This window comes from Ochotona princeps, chromosome 13 (assembly GCF_030435755.1).
Source record: "Ochotona princeps isolate mOchPri1 chromosome 13, mOchPri1.hap1, whole genome shotgun sequence".
NCBI classification, from domain to species: domain Eukaryota; kingdom Metazoa; phylum Chordata; class Mammalia; order Lagomorpha; family Ochotonidae; genus Ochotona; species Ochotona princeps.
Genome location: NC_080844.1, coordinates 68,736,885 through 68,753,926, shown reverse-complemented (window position 1 = coordinate 68,753,926; position 17,042 = coordinate 68,736,885). Strand labels below are relative to the sequence as shown.

The 17,042-nt window shown below is 65.6% G+C and overlaps 2 protein-coding genes across 4 annotated transcripts in view; one reads left to right on the top strand and one right to left on the bottom strand.

The window, feature by feature from the left end:
• The window catches only part of STK32C (serine/threonine kinase 32C), a 31,596-nt gene extending 23,863 nt beyond the window's left edge, over positions 1-7,733 (top strand). Inside the window, exons 4-12 of one of the 3 annotated variants that reach the window (XM_058671259.1) lie at positions 1,497-1,670; positions 2,414-2,451; positions 2,533-2,622; positions 3,055-3,107; positions 3,425-3,541; positions 4,262-4,387; positions 4,464-4,595; positions 6,630-6,697; positions 7,108-7,733. In XM_058671259.1, the coding sequence (XP_058527242.1) occupies positions 1,497-1,670; positions 2,414-2,451; positions 2,533-2,622; positions 3,055-3,107; positions 3,425-3,541; positions 4,262-4,387; positions 4,464-4,595; positions 6,630-6,697; positions 7,108-7,240 (931 nt within the window). In that variant the 3' untranslated portion in view covers positions 7,241-7,733. Of the gene's footprint in view, positions 1-1,496; positions 1,671-2,413; positions 2,452-2,532; positions 2,623-3,054; positions 3,159-3,424; positions 3,542-4,261; positions 4,388-4,463; positions 4,596-6,629; positions 6,698-7,107 lie in introns of all 3 variants that reach the window. The other 2 variants (XM_004579733.2, XM_058671260.1) reach the window with 2 other exon arrangements.
• A 476-nt stretch (positions 7,734-8,209) lies between these two features.
• On the bottom strand, positions 8,210-16,976 carry DPYSL4 (dihydropyrimidinase like 4). Its single transcript, XM_058671344.1, has 14 exons — positions 16,849-16,976; positions 14,446-14,534; positions 13,973-14,157; positions 13,365-13,529; positions 12,660-12,721; positions 12,506-12,586; positions 11,998-12,066; positions 11,629-11,749; positions 10,758-10,914; positions 10,405-10,546; positions 10,156-10,326; positions 9,820-9,999; positions 9,271-9,436; positions 8,210-8,818 (listed from the first exon to the last, which is right to left on the bottom strand). The coding sequence occupies exons 1-14, from the start codon at positions 16,885-16,887 to the stop codon at positions 8,727-8,729; spliced, it is 1,719 nt and encodes a 572-aa protein (XP_058527327.1). The 5' UTR covers positions 16,888-16,976; the 3' UTR covers positions 8,210-8,726.
• Positions 16,977-17,042: the final 66 nt, after the last annotated feature.

Genomic DNA, 17,042 nt, shown 5'->3' with positions numbered 1-17,042 from the left:
CCACTCAGGCACAAGCCGTGCACGCTCTCCACGCCACGCACACGCTCCCCACGCCACACACACGCTTTCCACGCCACGCACACGCTCTCCACGCCACACACACGCTTTCCACGCCACGCACACGCTCCCCACGCCACGCACACGCTCCCCACGCCACACACACGCTCCCCACGCCACGCACACGCTCCCCACGCCACGCACACGCTCCCCACGCCACGCCACGCTCCCCACGCCACGCACACGCTCCCCCACACATACACACCATGCACACCCCATGCACACACTCCCCCATGCCACGCACGCCCCATGTACATGCTCCTCCACGCATACACACCATCCCCCCACCACATCCTCCCACACACACACATATACACACCACCCTGCTTCCAAGGGCAGTCCTGGGGGTTGAGGGCCCGTCTGGGTTGGCAGCTTTTCTTCCCTCCCTGCAGTGACCACCCCCACCCTGGCAGCCTGCCGGGGTTGGCTGCCGTTCAGAGCCATGCAGGGTAGGGCCAGCCCAGCCACGCCTGCAGGTGGAGAGGCCTCCTGCTCCTGTGGGCTGCTCACAGGGAACCCGGCATGGGGGTCCTCACGACCCTGCCCAGGCCCCCGTCCACATCTCCTTTTCTCCAGGCTGCGTGCCACCAAGGGCATGACTACTGGCTTCAGCTCTGCCCACGTGAAGACCGAGAAGTTGCAGGAACTTTGCTGTCAGAAGGGCCAGCTGATGAACAGAGAATTCCCTCCAACCAGTCACAGAGGGAATCTTTTTTTTAAGTTTTTATTTAAAGATTTATTTATTTATTTATTTTGAAAGAGAGAAACATCTTCCACCCACTGGTTTACTCCCCAAATGGCTGCAACAGTCAGAGCTGAGCTGATCAAGAGCCAGGGGCCTCTTCCGGTCTCCCACGCAGGTACAGGGTCCCAAGGACTCGGCCCTTCCTCCACCTCCCTCAGGCCATAAGCAAGGACCTGGATGGGAAGTGGAACAACTGGGATGTGAACCAGTGTCCCTGTGGGATGCCAGTGCTTGTAGGCAGAGGATTAGCCAGTTGAGCCACGATGCTGGTCCGAGTGGACATTTTAAAGTGTTTGCTGTCACTTCCCCCATCATCGTCCTCAATGACATCATCACTGCCATCGTCTGCATCGTGTTCCTGTCAGTGCCACCACCATGGCCCGCCTGGCACTGTGGCTGTGGTCACCATGGGGCAGCCACTCGCCGCGCCTCTTCTTCCTCATGTCTGATTTACATTAGAGGAGACGGGGCAGCTGAAGCACCCAGCGGTGAACACTGCCTGCTGTCCACCTGTTAGTTGTGGCTGTCTGGTCCCCAGGCAGGTCACTTTCAGGACAGCCTACTCCATTGTCTCCATGGTCTCAGGTCAGGGCTGTGGGCTGGTGCCCTGCAGGGTGGCTCCTGCCCTGTGGGTGCCATGCTCCTCCCTGCCTGGGGTGGCAGGGCCCAGCAGGGCCTGTCTTGCTGCTCGCAGGTACTCCTTCCAGGATGAGGAAGACATGTTCATGGTGGTGGACCTGCTGTTGGGCGGGGACCTGCGCTACCATCTGCAGCAGAATGTGCAGTTCTCCGAGGACACCGTGCGGCTGTACGTGTGTGAGATGGCGCTGGCCCTCGACTACCTGCGCAGCCAGCGCATCATCCACAGGTGTGTGTGCCAGACAGGCAGGCCGCTGCCCAGGTCAGCCAGGGCTTTGGCCAGAGTCGGATCTGGCTCATGCACCTTGCACCTGCCCAAGCACCTGCTGCTGGCTGGCTCTCAAGCTGACCAGTGTCCCTGGTTCTGCCTGGGGCAGACCACATCCAGCAGCCCCCACTGAGGCCAAACCCCGGAGGCTCACATGGACGGAGGTCAGCCCTGACTGGCCTCCTGGCTTCCCCCTCCGTCCTGGGGACTCATACTCCACTCATGCCGGTTTCAAGCAGATGAGAGGAGGCAACTGAGTGGAGCCTATAGCCCAGCCTGTCTGACATAGTACCTTGTCAGACCTGAGCCTATAGCCCAGCCTGTCTGACCTTCTCAGACCTGAGCACTGGGGACTGCCTGCCCACCATGGCACAGCTCCCACCCGTGCTTGGCCCCCTGTGTCCTGGGGAGGCAGGCTGGGTACCCACCAAGGCCCACGCAGTGCCCCGAAGGTCAGTTCTGCCCAGTCCTGGGGCTTGGGCAGGGCAAGGTCTGCAGTGCCTGCTCTGCTCAGCTCGGGGGTGGGGTGCTGAGGTTAGATCGAGAGGCTGGCTGTGCCCAGGCCTTGGAGAAGGTGGCTCCTGCCCTGTCCAGAGGTGCTTGGTCCCAGTGTCAGCAGGGCCATGGCCGTGGGTTGAGGAGCACCTTGGGGAGTCCCCCGCTCCACCAGGGCCTGCAGCAGCTGCCTCCCCCGCTTTGTTCAGGGACGTCAAGCCTGACAACATCCTGCTGGATGAGCAAGGTGAGGGGTGGGGACACTGGAGGAGGTGGACAGGCTGGGCAGGTGGAGGGCCGTCCCTGAGCCCCTGTGCTGTGCCCGCAGGACATGCCCACCTGACTGACTTCAACATTGCCACCATCGTCAAGGAGGGAGAGAGAGCAACTGCACTAGCTGGCACAAAGCCCTACATGGGTGAGCCCACAGCTGTCCAGACCCCGCCCATGTCTGCTTAGGCCCCGCCCATGGCTGCTCAGGCCCCGCCCACAGCTGTCCAGACCCCGCCCATGTCTGCTTAGGCCCCGCCCATGACTGCACAGGCCCCGCCCATGGCTGCTCAGGCCCCGCCCATGGCTGCTCAAGCTCCGCCCATGACTGCACAGGCCCCACCCATGTCTGCTTAGGCCCCGCCCATGGCTGCTCAGGCCCCGCCCATGGCTGCTCAGGCCTCATCCCCTCCCTCCCGTTTGATGACCTGTCCCTGCCCTTGCCCTGGTGTTCCTTTGAGGTGGGGAAGTGCCCAGAGGGTGGCTCTGTGGGTGGCCTGGTGTCCACCTGGAGGGTGAGGGGCCCTGGGCCAGGTTTGGGGGTGCCGTGCTCCAACAGGCTGCTGTTCTCCTCGGCCAGCTCCGGAGATCTTCTATTCCTTTGTCAACGGCGGGACAGGCTACTCGTTTGAGGTGGACTGGTGGTCGGTGGGAGTGATGGCCTACGAGCTGCTACGGGGATGGGTAGGGTCCACCTTCAGCCGCAGGCTGTGTCCCTGGGGAGGGGGCAGGGAGGGGGCCACCCCAGCTCTGGGGCTCTCCCTATGGGTACAGACCCCCTGGGCCACCAGCCCTGTGTCCAGTGGGACAGTCTTGGGCACTGCCCTCACTGTACCCACCAGCTTCCCTCTCGTGCTCAGAACTGCACCCTCCCTGGGGTGGGAGGAGGACTTGTCCTGGTGCCTGGGGGTGGCAGTGGCCTGCATAGCTGTCTGCCCGCCCGCCCGCAGAGGCCCTACGACATCCACTCGAGCAACGCTGTGGAGTCCCTGGTGCAGCTGTTTGGCACGGCCAGCGTGCAGTATGCGCCCTCCTGGTCCAAGGGGACGGTAGCCCTGCTGCGGAAGGTGAGCCTACCCACCTGCCCTGGCACCCACAGCATGGGCATTGGTCCCTGGGCCAGGCCCCTGGGGGCTGACAACGGGGCAGGTGCAGGCCATGCTGGACTCTGAGCTCTCCTGACCTTGCTGTGCCCACTATAACAGGCCTGGGCACTTCCTGGGGTGAGGCTCCATGTGGGAGCCCAGGCCTACCTGCTGGTGGATCCATGTTGTTGCTGGCCATGGTCAGGCCCCTCCGCAGCTGGCAGAGCTACCACTCCAAGCCACGCTTTGCTGCTGTGGCTGCTACCGTCTGAGGGGGTCCCTCAGAGCGTGGGGTCTGCTGTGCATAGGCTGGGCCAGCCCTTGCAAGAGCTGTTTGACACCATGCTTCTCCAAGGCGTTCCCAGGCGGGAGTCTGGCTCAAATGGGCCTGAGTGGAAAGAGGGATGGACCCACATGAGCCCCTGGCCAGAACCTCACATGGGCTCTCCTGGAAAATGGCTGCCCGGTCACTGTGGGCCCGGCAGGAGGCGCCCTGACCGTCACAGATGCCTGGCGTCCTGTATCCTCTACTGGGCTAAAGTGGCCTGGTCTTAATGGCCCTCTGCTGCCCCCAGAGCCTGGGAAGGGGGCTGTCAGATGGGTCTTGGGTGCCACCTGCTGGTGGAGCGTGCAGTGCCCCTCTGCTGGCTTTGGCCTTGGGCTGGCTAGCATGTGCAGGCCACTGACCAGGGCTTCCTGCAGCTCCTGACCGTGAACCCTGAGCACCGGCTTGCCAGCCTCCAGGACATGCAGGCGGCGCCGGCCTTGGCTGATGTGCTGTGGGATGAGCTGAGCGAGAAGAAGGTGGAGCCGGGCTTTGTGCCCAATGTAAGCCTCGTGGGACCCCGCGGACCCTGGGTGGGGTGGGGGGCTATGGTCAGCTCAATGCCCTGTGCCCCCGCAGAAAGGCCGCCTGCACTGCGACCCCACCTTCGAGCTGGAGGAGATGATCCTGGAGTCGCGGCCCCTGCACAAGAAGAAGAAGCGGCTGGCCAAGAGCAAATCCCGAGACAGCAGCCGGGACAGCTCCCAGTCGGTGAGACAGCGGCTCTGCGCATGCCCCCTTCCTGCTTGTGGGTCGCTGGGTCCCTGTGCATGTGGCCCCTCTGGCTCTCTGGGGGTCCCTGCGCACGGCCCCCTCCTGCTTGTGAGTAGCTGGGTCCCTATGCACGTGGCCCCTCCGGCTCTCTGGGGGTCCCTGCGCACGGCCCCCTTCCGCCCACTGGGTTGCTGGGTCCCTGCGCACGTGGCCCCTCTTGCTCTCTGGGGGTCCCTGCGCACGGCCCCCTCTCACTCACTTGGTCCCTGTGCACGTGGCCCCTCTTGCTCTCTGGGGGTCCCTGCGCACGGCCCCCTCTCACTCACTTGGTCCCTGCGTGTGACCCTCTCCCGCTTACTGGTTCCCTGCATGTGCAGCCCGCTCCCGCTCGCTGAAGTGCAGGCTGGGTACCCGTGGGAGGACTGTCAGGTGACCCTCTCCGTGCCCTGTGAAGAGTGCTTTAGCTGCCCAGGTGTGTCAGTGCTTGGTTCCTTAGTGCCCAGGCACATGTATGGCTGAGGACGCAGGTACGGCAGTGGCTGGGAGCGTTACTGTGCAGGCATACGCGCGCCTCTGGCTGTGGGATGAGTCACCACAGGCGACTGGGACAGCAGGGTGTGCTGTGGCAGACAAGCCTGGCCCAAGGTGCCGGCAGAGCTGAGCCCTGGGAGGACGCGGGCAGGGGAATGCAGCCGGGCTGCTTCTGCTTCTGGCAGTGGCCTGAACCACCATCACTGTCTGCGCCCTGCCTCCAGGGTCCCAGGGCCCCTGCCTCTCCTGAGGCATGATGGCTGCTTGGCGTGGGGAAGACCTCTCCCAGCAGTGGGCCCCTCGTGGGGTTGGGGCTCCAGGAGGGCGTCCGGCCATCCTTGTCCCCTGCCCTCCCCGTCTGAGTTCTTGGTGTCCTGTGTGACCTTGAGAGCATCGCACCTCGGGTGACGCATTTGGAACTTCTCAGCTGCTGTCCATTCTCTTCCTCCGGCGTGCACTTTGTGCATGGATGGTACCTTGTCAAACTGCTCCCTGGCTCTTGGGAGGGGTGGCAAGCCAGAAGCTCCATCCAGGCCCCTGCCCTGAGTGCTGGGGCCCCCATGCTCAAGCCCCTCTTGCTGCCTCCTGACCACCAAAGAGGAAATGTGTAGGGAGCCGAGCTGCTGGGCCCTGTGCCACTGTGGGGAGCGCCCAGGCCTTGTCCCATGCCCACTCCACCCTACACATCTGGGGCGCCAATCAAGGGCTGTCTCGTGATCTGTCTGTGGGTCCTGTCCCACGTGCACCAGCCCTGTTCCCACGGGGGCCTTTACTGACAAGCCACAGCTCTGTGAGGTTCCCGTGGGTGCTGCCCCGTGTGCCCACTCTGTGTCCCACGACATGTGCTGTTGCTCACAGCACTGCAGTTTCTCGCCTTGGAGCCACCTGCTGGTGTGTGGGTGGCACGCAGGGGAGCAGGTGCTGGGTCAGGCGGGCCTGTGCCTGAGGTGTTCTGTCCATCTGGCAGGGGGCTGGGTGGGCTTGTGAACCATGCATGGTCACTGTGGGGGCAAGGCGCTATGTTCCCCTGGTGGCGTCCCTGTTTTCCTGTGGCTGTGACCCCACTTTTCTGCGCCAGTCCACAGTGATGTCACGGCTTCTTGGGGGCCCCTCCTGCTTCTGTGCTCACCCTCGCGTAGCGACCCTGGGAAGGCTGTGGTCAAAGCCGCACAGGTGACCCACCCCCAGCATTGGCCAGTCTCCTCTGGAAAGGAAATTCTTCATGTGCCAGGGAGCGGGGTGGCAGGCTTCCCATGGGGGGTGCAGATGCCAGCCCTGGGTAGGCCAGGGGCTCCAGAGAACCTGCCAGCCCGTGGAGAGGCAACCACCCTCCCCGGACCAGGAGCGAGGCACCTGCACTGGTCCGCCTCCTTCCTGGACAAGGCTACCTGGGAACTGTGAGCCTGGGGCTTTGGCGACTGGCTGTGGGGGTGGGGGGAGCCGTGGGTGGCAGGCCCGCTGGCAGCTGCCAAGGACTCAGCTGTGCCCCTTACGTCGCAGGAGAATGACTATCTGCAGGACTGCTTGGACGCCATCCAGCAAGACTTTGTGATCTTCAACAGGGAAAAGTGAGTGTGGGGGCTGGGATGCTCATGTCAGGACCCCATGCTCACAGCCGCCTGCCCAGTGCCAGGCTCAGGTGCTGGGGGACAGAGAGGCAGATGAGACAGGCCACGTGGAACCCATGTCTGCCCTCCCTTCTTCAGGAACCTCTCTCTGCTTCACCCAGGAGGGTCTGGGGCGGGGGTGTCGCTGTGGCCCCCATCCTGTCAAGACATGGGACCTGCACGGTCCAGGGCTCTTTCTGGCTGGATATAGGCTGATCCATGCCGGCTGCTGGCTGCCAGCTGCCAGGCCCTGCCCCTGTCCACTCAGCCCCGCTCAGTGCCCAGCATGTTCTGGAGTGGGGAGGCTGGGAACCCCGTCCTTGAGCTGCAGGGAGAGGCCATGGCATGCACAGCCCCCATCTCTCTCCCAGGCTGAAGAGGAGCCAGGACCTGATGAATGAGCCGGCCCCTGTCCCTGAGCCAGAGTCTGGGGCAGACAACGAGGCGGAGCGCTCTGCCCTGCCCATGTGTGGCTCCCTGTGTCCCTCGGGCGGGAGCAGCTAGGCCCCAGGGCCAACTCGCCACAGGCTGGAGACCTGGCGCCGTCGTGGGAGGCCCAGCACTGCATTCCTCGACGGGGCCCTGGCCATATTTCACACCCAGGGTGCATGGCGACACCAGGCCGTGGCTACAGCTGCCAGGAACTATGAGTGCCCGGGCAGGGCAGGTGGGGGCCAGGGAGGCCAGTGCCACCTGGCCCAGTCACCTGCAGTGTCCTCTCCTCCCCCTGCTGTGGCCCCTCTGCCCACTAGCTGGCAGGTCGTGGATGTCCGGGCCAAGGACTGTGTGCCTGGTAACCTGGGCTCTCCCAGGCTCAGCTGGACGTGGCCCTTGGCACTGGGCCCCACCATCACACGTTCACTGCCTGAGGCTGTGGGCCATCTCCCCGGCAGGGACAGAGGTGGAGGGGCACGGGGTATGTTTTCTGTTGGAACTGACTCGCGGCAGTCTGTAGTCCCCACCGCCGCCGAGAATTACAGCTGAGAAGCATCGTATCGGCGCCCGTGTGCTGTGTCCCGCCCGGCCACCAGGCACTCTCAGTCTCCGCTGGGGGAGTTCAGGGCCATGCCCACAGAGGGCAGACTTCAGCACCTGGGCCCATGCCCTGCCCACCTCAGCCGGGACCCAGGTGACTGGGGAACCTGGAGGAGATGTGGCTGTGCCTGGAATGGAGCCTCCACCTGCCCCACGCTGACTGGAGGCCTAGGCCTCGGGCACAAGGAGGGTGTCAGCCTGGGGGCTCAGGCGTGCACTGCCCTCTGGCCGGTGGGCCTGGGCAGAGGGACTCTGCCATCTGCAGTGCAGAGCTGGCAGCTAAGGCCATTTCTGGAAGCTTTTGGTTCCTTCCAGCGGACTCCACAGCCCCTCACACCTGTAGGGTATGGGGGTCCTTCCTCCCTCTGACCCTGAGGCCCCTCCCCAGCAGTCGGCAGGGACATGGGGGGGAAGTCAGGGCCCCCACACACAGCAGTCTCCAAGCAGACACCTTTAATGTCCCCGCCTCACCTGGGCACAACACCCTGGGGACCGTGTGTCCGACTAAGCTACAAGTGTTCTCACCCCCAGGGACTTCTCACGGAGGGGGCACAGGCTGGGGAACTTGGTTTCTGTGGAATCCCTGAATTCACAGCCCTGTCCTGGGCACGCAGCGGCCCGGGGCTTCCGCCTCCCTGCACGGGGGCGGCTAGGGCGGCAGTGGTGAACGCAGGAAGGCAGCCTGCACCTGCAGGGCTCCCAAGCCGGAGCTCCACTCCTCGGCTGCCTCCCTGCAGCTGACGAAGCACCTGGTGGTACCAGGGCCACCCCTGCTGAGCCACCTTGCACTGGCAGTGAAATTGGTCCCTGTTCTCCAGGACCAGACTGGGGGTCCCCAAGGGTGCGCCTGTGGGGGAGGAGCAGGCGGGAGCAGCACCTTGAAGGTTCTAGGAGGGACAAACTGACGGGGCAGGGGCGGGTACTGGCCCTCTGGGAAGGCATGTGGTCCCCAGGTCTAGGAGAGGGAGGTGATGTTGGAGCGGCCACCAGGGGGTGCCATGATCTTCTGCGCTGTGCGCCTGGCGATGTGGTCGTCCGCCTGTGAGCCTGCCAGGGGAGCAGGGGTGGGTGTGGGCTGGCTGTCCAGGAGCCCAGGACTTCAGCCACCCCCATGCCGATGCATCCAGGGGGTTGTTCCCCGAGGTTGGCAGGCCCTGTCACCCTAGGTGTACAGCAAAGTGCCCACAGGCCCCTATGGTCTGGAGTAGCAAGGTCTAGGCTGAACCCATGGGGGTGAGGTGCAGCAGCCTGGTCCCAGTGCTGGGGGCCAGCAGGGACCACCCTCCCCTCCAGGCAGGCATTGGCAGCTGCTGTTTGCAGTGAGAGCTGTGGGTGGGTGGTGTGTGGGAGACTGAGGCAGGCTAGGGCCTTGACTGGCACCTGCCCCCCGGAGGCTGTAGGCACCTCCTCCCAGGCGGCCCCGGGCTGGGAGTCCCCCAGGCGGCCAAGGCTGCCCCCAGATGTCCCTCAGCCTTGGGGCTTCCCCCAGCGCGACTCACCCGAGAGGCTGAATCCTGACTGGTGCAGGTTGCGCACGGGCGGCACTGAGATCTTGCCAGGGCAGGACACACGGGCCTGGGCACCACCCCCCAGCTTGGCGGGCACCGGCCCCTCATGCACTGGCCCATCGTAGAGGCCTCGGGGGATGCCGTGGATCTCCGCTAGCTGTGGGCCGGGGGGCTGGTGTGAGGTCCAGCTGGCGAGTGGCTCTGCCCGTCCGCCCCCATCCTCCCTCACGTGCCCCAGGGCTGGGGCCACATCACCCCCCTGAAGGAGGGCGAGGGCTGCTCTCTGCCACAGCCTCCCGAGATTCCCCAAGGGCAGGCACCGCAGGCTGGGCAGCCAGCCCCTCCCCATCAGAGGCCTGATACTGAGGCAGGATGGAGGCAGCGGGAGGGTGCGCACCGTCCTGCCAACCTGCGACAACCACCCCCTCCCGGGTGGCAGGAGTACTACATGTGCCCGCAGCTGATGGGGTGCCAGGGTCCCGGCCTGTGGGAGGCCCCCTCACCGCTGCCCTGCAGCAGCCCGCTCCCATGGGCACTCACCCTGTTGCGTGCCTTTATCCTCTTGTAGACAAAGTCCGGGAAGGGCTTGCGGGGGATGAAGCGGCCGGCGCCTGGTGTGACGGACAGGACCCCGTCTTCCAGCACCACGCGGCCCTGGCTCACCACCACCACGGGGGCTCCCCGGCACTCCAGCCCCTCCAACACGTTGTACTCCACGTTCTGGGGGACAGGCCAGGCGCCCTCAATGCCACGCAGGGGAGCCAGCCCCTCTGCCTGCCAGCCACTCCTGGGGCCACGAGGGAGCAGCTGCTAAACCTCTCCTCCCGTGGGCCAGCCCTGCCTGTCTCCACACCTCAGGGGTCTCCCCGCACATACCAGGTTGTGGGTCTTGGCCGAGATAACCCTCGTGGCCTTGGGGTTCCAGATGACCAGGTCCGCGTCCGAGCCCACGGCTACACGCCCTTTCCGGGGGTACAGATTGAAGACCTTGGCGGCATTTGTGCTGGTCACCGCCACAAACTCGTTCTCGTCCATTTTCCCTGAGGCCTGGTGACAGGAGGGCAGAGCCGGCTGTGGTGCTGGGGTCTTGTTCAGAGTTGCCACCCCCACCACTCCCACACTCACCACGCATGCTTCCCAGACCACCGACATGCGCTCCTCGACGCCGTTGGTGCCCTCGGGGATCAGGGTGAAGTTGTCCTTGCCTACGGCCTTCTGGGCCGTGGTGAAGGTGCAGTGGGCGCTGCCTGTCACCTGCAGATCCCCACTGAAAACAGGGCGAGGTGAGAGGAGTCAAGGGCACCCTCACCCCCACTGGCTCCCACCCACCTGCCGGGCAGTACAGCCAGGAACTGGCCATGGCAGGAGGGGGTTCTTGGGGCATGGATAGGATGTGAGGAATGGGGCCAGGGGCCGCTCTGATGGGGTGCCCTGGGGCTCCAGCTCTGGGGCTCCAGGGGCCGCCCAGGGCCACTCACCTGGACAGCAGGGAGGCAAGGTGGGCTGCAGTGGTGGGGTCTGGGCTGATGGGTGGTGATGTGACAAAAGCCGCGGCCTTGGCCCAGTTCTTGCTCCAGTAGTGTGAGCCGTCAGTGCCCAGACTGGCAGTGATGGGCTCCCCAAATACAACCACGCCTGCCATAGGTTAGGCCATGAGTGCCTGGTGAATACCCCACCAGGCCCCCATTCTGGAGGTTTTGGTTAGCCTGGGCAGAAGGTACTGCGGCAGGGGCAGTGGGTGCCTGGACCCCCAAGCCCCCGGGCAGCTGGGCCATGCACGGCCATGATCTACTCCCGGCCTACCCAGCTGACCTGCCCCAGACCCGAGGGCCTGCCTATGGGACTCAGGCTGCATGCTGAGGTAGCTCCTGCCAGGGACAGGGGACAATGCCCCATGAGCCAGGTGGGGGGCAGGGGTACGGTTCCAGCCCGGCAGACCTCACAGTCCCTCATCCCTGTGCACCAGGTGGGTCCTGAGCCTGTCACCCATGCCGGAGCCACAAAGCCTCTGTGGGACCAGAACCAGTGGCTCCTGGGAGGCTGGGAGGGCAGGTCGAACACGGGAGATCGGCGACCCAGACCCTTCATGCAGGCTTGACCTCGTTTTCCCACTGCTGAGTCACCTGGCCCCACGGCCTGGGCCCTGCTGACCACAGCCGTGAATGTCCCCACAGCCATGTGTGGCCCTTGGGGGACAGACACGCTCAGCTGGGCTCTGTCCCGGTGCCTGGGGTGGGGGAAGCGGCGGCTGCTGCTCTGGAGGCCTGGGTCTAGCCCCTCCCTGCAGGCCCTCGGGGCAGCTGCGTCCTCCCTGGGCCAGCCTCGGCTGCCTTCTGGTTGGACACTGACCCCTGCGCTTGGCCTGGGCGATGACGTCGGCTGCACCCTTGCCCATGACTTTCGTGACGTACAGGGGGCAGTTGGCCTGCTTGGCGATGGTGATGGCCCGGAACACGGCCTCAGTCTCTACCTGGGGACACAGCAGGGCTCAGGCCACATGAGAGCCTGGGGCAGGGTGGACAGGGGAATCCCTCAGGGACCCATGAGGGTACCCCTCTGGGGCGAGGCCTCAGCCTGGGGCCCGATGTCCGGGTCTGGGCTGACTCCCACAGTCCCCAGGGCCCACCCTGGCCACCCCAAGGTGAGGGTGGGAGTGACAAGCAGTGAGAGGGTCTGGGGAGCTGCCAGCACATGGCCTTGGGGCCTGTGGGTGCTTACCTCCTCCGGGTGGCTGAGCACGTGGGCCTCCGGGCCGGTGATGCCGAGTGCCAGCAGCCGCTTCTGCTCCTGGACAAGCCAGAGCAGCCAGGGTAGGGTGTGGGACCGGAGTGTGGGGATGGGACACGGGTGTGGGGCCAATGGGCCACCCAGACCATGCAGCCCCACAGAATGGGGGTCAGGACAGCTGGCCAGTCCCCAGTGCAGTATGGGGGCGCCCCAGTCCCTTGCCTATGCTGCCAGGGGTGTGCAAGGAGGATGAGGCTGTTTGCTGCCAGGGGGGTGAGGTCTCCCCAGGAAACTGTGGCCCCTGTGGCTTAGACTGGGGGACAGGACACCTCCTCTAGGAAGGCCTGAGCCATGACACCAGGGCTCCTGCTCCCACTCTGACCAGGCCGCGTGGCCTTGGACTCCGGGTACCATTTAGCCTAGCACACTTGGCATTCTCTCCCTCAAGGTGTTGTGGAACTGAGCATTCACCTCTGAGCACCCCCGTCCCTGCCCTCACCTCCTCCACGATGTCCCCGTTCTCGGCGTGCACCTGTGCCAAGGCACCCAGGTCCCTGATGACACTCAAGATCTCATACATCTGAGGAGACAGGACAGCCAGTCAGCCACAGCCTGGGACTTCCTGCCGTGCCCACTGCCTGAGCCTGCCGTACCTGCCCGTCCGTGCACTGGCACCTGTCCTTGTATGCCATGAAGACCAGGAAGGAGTTCACACCTGTGGGAGGAGTGGGCGGAGTCACTCAGGGAGCCCTGCCCTGCCATGGTGCTTTGCTGCTGGCCCAGCGCCCCCACCCTGCAAGGGGTCAGCTGAAGGGTCCTGTGCTGGCTGCTGGCCCGGCGCCCCCACGTCTGCTGCATCTGCTGTCTGCAGAAGCAGGGTCAGTGGCAGCAGCTTGCTGTCAGCACCTGAGGTGCCCTGCCTGCAGGGTTCATGGTGCCCGCCAAAGAGGTGCAGGGACTGGCGAGCATGGGGGACAAACCTTGAGCCAAGCGAGTCCAGCGGCCCCGGGCACGGGAGGGCACTGGGGTGAGGCCATGGCTAGAGCCACGGGAAGGGCCTTGAGCCCTGGTCCACCCTTCAGGGCTTCAGAGGGCATCTCTGGGGCTGGTAGAGCCCATGAACCTCCAGGCCCAGTTGCGTGGACATGCCACACCCTCCGCACCCTCCCCTGGCTCAAAGGCAGACGACAGCCACGGCTCAGGGACTACCTGTGGCCCACCCTTATCACCGACCAGGCTCGGGGCTCACCCTTGTCCCCGACCAGGCTCACCCTTGTCCCCGACCAGGCTCACCCTTGTCCCCGACCAGGCTACCCTTGTCCCCGACCAGGCTCACCCTTGTCCCCGACCAGGCTCACCCTTGTCCCTGACCAGGGCCTCCAGCTCGTCTCTGGCGCTCTCCTGCCAGCGAGTGATGTCCACATGCAGGGAGTAGTCACAGCAGGCCATGCTGTCTGCCTGCTCCCGCCACTGTTCATAGGCGGCCAGCAGGCTCACACCCACGTCGGGGAACACATGGTCCACTGTGGGGGCAGCCGGTCAGCTGGCCTCTAGCACCAAGCCCCCCACCGCCTCCTTCCTGCTCCCGAGATGTGGGAAATGGGAGGCTAGAGGCCACCTTTCCCTCTGCTTCCCCAGCCTCTCTGCGCAGGGACAGAAAAGGGACAGCCTGGGCTCAGGCCACCCCACTTCTGGAAAGCTGGCACCCCAAGCAGTGTGAGAGGCAGCGGGGAGCCTGTGGAGCTCCAGCCCCAGTGAGGAGCCGGGCGCTGTCCACAGTGCTGACCAGGATGCTCCTCCCTGCCACACGCCTCCCCATCACCTCCACCAACTCTGTACCCCAGGGGCAGACAGTGGGTGCACGGACAGGCTGACCCATCCCAGTGGTGGCTCACTGCTCAGAGCTGTCCACCCACAGCAGCACTCGTGGTCCACACCCAGCTGGTGGATGGGCGCCAACACTCACAGACCATGGTGGTGCCTCCGGCAAGGGCCGCTTTGGTGCCCTGACAGAAGTCGTCAGCCGGGGCCATGCCCAGGACGGGCATGTGCAGGCGCGTGTGGACATCAATCCCTCCGGGAAGCACCAGAAGGCCGTGGGCATCGACGGTCTTAACGCCCCCGGGGACGATGAGATGTTCTCCGATTTGTCTGAAAGCACCAGGATGGGGAGTCTGGGTTGTGCCCTCCAACTGGGGCCAGACCAGCCGGCATGGAACTGCTCCAGGCTCCCTGGGCACTCCTGCTGAGGGGCTGGTGGCAGTGGACAGGCTGGCTGCACTGGCCAAGCACTTTGCTCATGCCTGGCCTCGCTCTGTGCTTAGCACTGTGAACACCCGACAGGGCCTCGGGACCCAACTCTGGGGGGCTCTACCCTGCTCGGGGGCCAGCGTCCCGGAGCAGCTGGCGCGAGGGCCCGCGCTCTGCAACAAGACTTACTTTATCAGCCCGTCTTCTGCATACACGTCGGCGTAGAAGGACTGGTCATCATTCACGATCTTGCCCCCTCTGATCAGCAGCCGGTCACTCTGCCAGGAGCAAAACCAGTCAGTGCTGCCCCACCTCCGGTGACGGAGACCGAGCTGTCTGCCCAGACCTGCAACCCATACCCACATGGCAGAGGGTGCTGCCGCTGGGAACCCCACGTGGGCCCCAAAGTCACATCCTGGCCACAGAGCAGCCTGGGCTCAGGACCATGGGGCCGCCAGACACCACATCAACTGCCAAACTGTCCACCCGGCAAGGGCTCTCCGGCTACCCGCTCCCACTGCTGCCAAGGGGGCCTGGCACTGACTGATAGGCATCAGCTGGCTCACACACACGTGGCTGCTGCTTCACAGACAGCACCTTGCTCCTGGTGGAGGCACCAATGGGGGCCGGCTGCAGCCGGGGGGAGGGCACTGTCTGGGGGAGGGGAGGGCCTAGGCTGGGACCACCACACAGAGTGGTGGGGAGGAGTGGGCACTGGAGAGGGTGGGGCGACAGGGGCCTGCTGTACAGGCTGAGCTGGGGAGAGGTGGACATCACAGCACCACTCCACAGGCCCCCGGAGGGACCAGGAACGAAACCCAAAGGGGACAGAGAAACAGAGCAGCATGGGGTACACCAGCAAACCCTGGGCGCCCCCATCCCCGGCAGCCAGCCCTGGGCGCCCCCACCCCCCTGTGGCCAGCCCTGGGCACCCCCATCCCCTGCGGCCAGCCCTGGGCACCCCCATCCCCAGCAGCCAGCCCTGGGCACCCCCACCCCCCTGTGGCCAGCCCTGGGCACCCCCAGCCCTCGTGGCCAGCCCTGGGCACCCCCATCCCCCATGGCCAGCCCTGGGTGCCCCATCCCCCATGGCCAGCCCTGGGCACCCCCATACCCCATGGCCAGCCCTGGGCACCCCCATCTCTGGCGGCCAGCCCTGGGTGCCCCCCACCACCGGCGGCCAGTCCTGGGCACCCCCCACCACTGGTGGCCATCCCTGGGCTCCCGGCTCCTCCCACGCCACCAGTCTCACATCAAGAGAACCCAAGTGAGCAACAGGCCCACGGGGCCCTGTCATGGCCTCGGAGGCAATGACATCATCCTTCCGACAGGTCCACACAGTCTGCAGAGTCAGTAGCCCCAGCACAGTCCACCGAGAGCCCCTACCCAGGGTGGCCTGCAGCCAGGACCAGTCCACAGAGAGCTCCTACCCAGGGTGGCCTGCAGCCAGGACCAGTCCGGTCCACATAAAATCCAGCTCCAGCGCTCCAAGGAACCCAGAGATGGCTGTGAGCCCCAGAGCTGCCTAGGCCTGCACTCACACCAGGCTGTGTAGTGGCAGCGAGGGCCACGCAGCTGAAAACACCCTGGCTGCTGACCCCAACCCCAGGGCCTGACCCCCTGTGTCCTGCAGCTGCCCACTGCCCACCTGCTCCCAGCTCAGCACTGGCCAGCAGCCAGGCATGCTCTGCCCGCCTCTCGCTCCCACCCCCTAGCTGCCTAACTCCTCCAGGGGAGGTTTCCAACACTCAGGTCCTGGCACTTCCTGGGGGTCAGAGCTGCTGGGAGCCCAGGGGCCTGGGAGGTGCACCCACCCCACTGACCCTCGCTCCAACCCACTGGGACTGGGTCCCAGGCTGACAACTGGACCCACTGGCTGCACCGAGGACAGTGGTGGGGTGGGGAGGGCAGGAGGCCCATGCAGGGGCAGGGGAGGGTTCAGGGAGCAGTGAACCAAGGCCAAAGCCCATGAGGCTGCCCAGCACCACGTTAAAGCCAAGTCCAGACCAGGCTGGCCCTAGGCACCCGGTTCGCCCGGCTTGCCTCGCCCTCCCTCCTTCCTTCGCTGTGGGTGGGGGCGCGTGAGTGGGGGGGCGGTGGGAGGGAGTTGAGATGGGCTTTGTTGCCACGCCGTCCTGGTCAGCCTGCCATTCAGTCCTCTGGGACTAGGAGTCATCTCCCGGCTAAGGCCGGGCTGTCGAGTGGGTGGCCCGCAGTGACTTACCCGTCCTCTCTCAAGGCCCCTGAACCCCAGCTGGGTGGCTGGAGGAGGGGAGGGGGAGGAGGTCCCGGGCCCTGTGCGGGTGGCTAAATGCCTTTGTCTCGGACAAAGAGCTCCAGCTGCGGCGTTGCCGCCTCCCCCCTCACCCCGCACTGCCAAGACAGCAGCACTTTGGAGCGATGCGGCCCGGGGAGGAAGGCGCCCCGCGTCACCGAGCTGGCACTCGCCGCCCCGGCCTCGGGAGCGCAGAAGTCCCGGCGCACAGCGGGCTCGGTCCCGGGCTCTCCGTGACGCGGCCAGCAGCCCCGGGCGCGCGCAGGCGCCTGCAGAGTCCAGCAGGGTCGCGGCCCCGCTCCCGCCCCCGGGCTCACCGTGGTCCGGGGGACGCTTTTCCTGCCCTGGAAGGCCATGGTGCTCCTGCCCGCTCCGGCGGGCAACACAGAGCCGAACGTGCGCGTGGGTCGCGGGGCGTCTGAGCGCGAGCGCGGGGCGCGCAGCTCCGGGGCCCCGCCTGCTGCCGGCCCCGCCCCCAGGCCCCGCCCCGGTCCACTCCCCGAGACCCCGC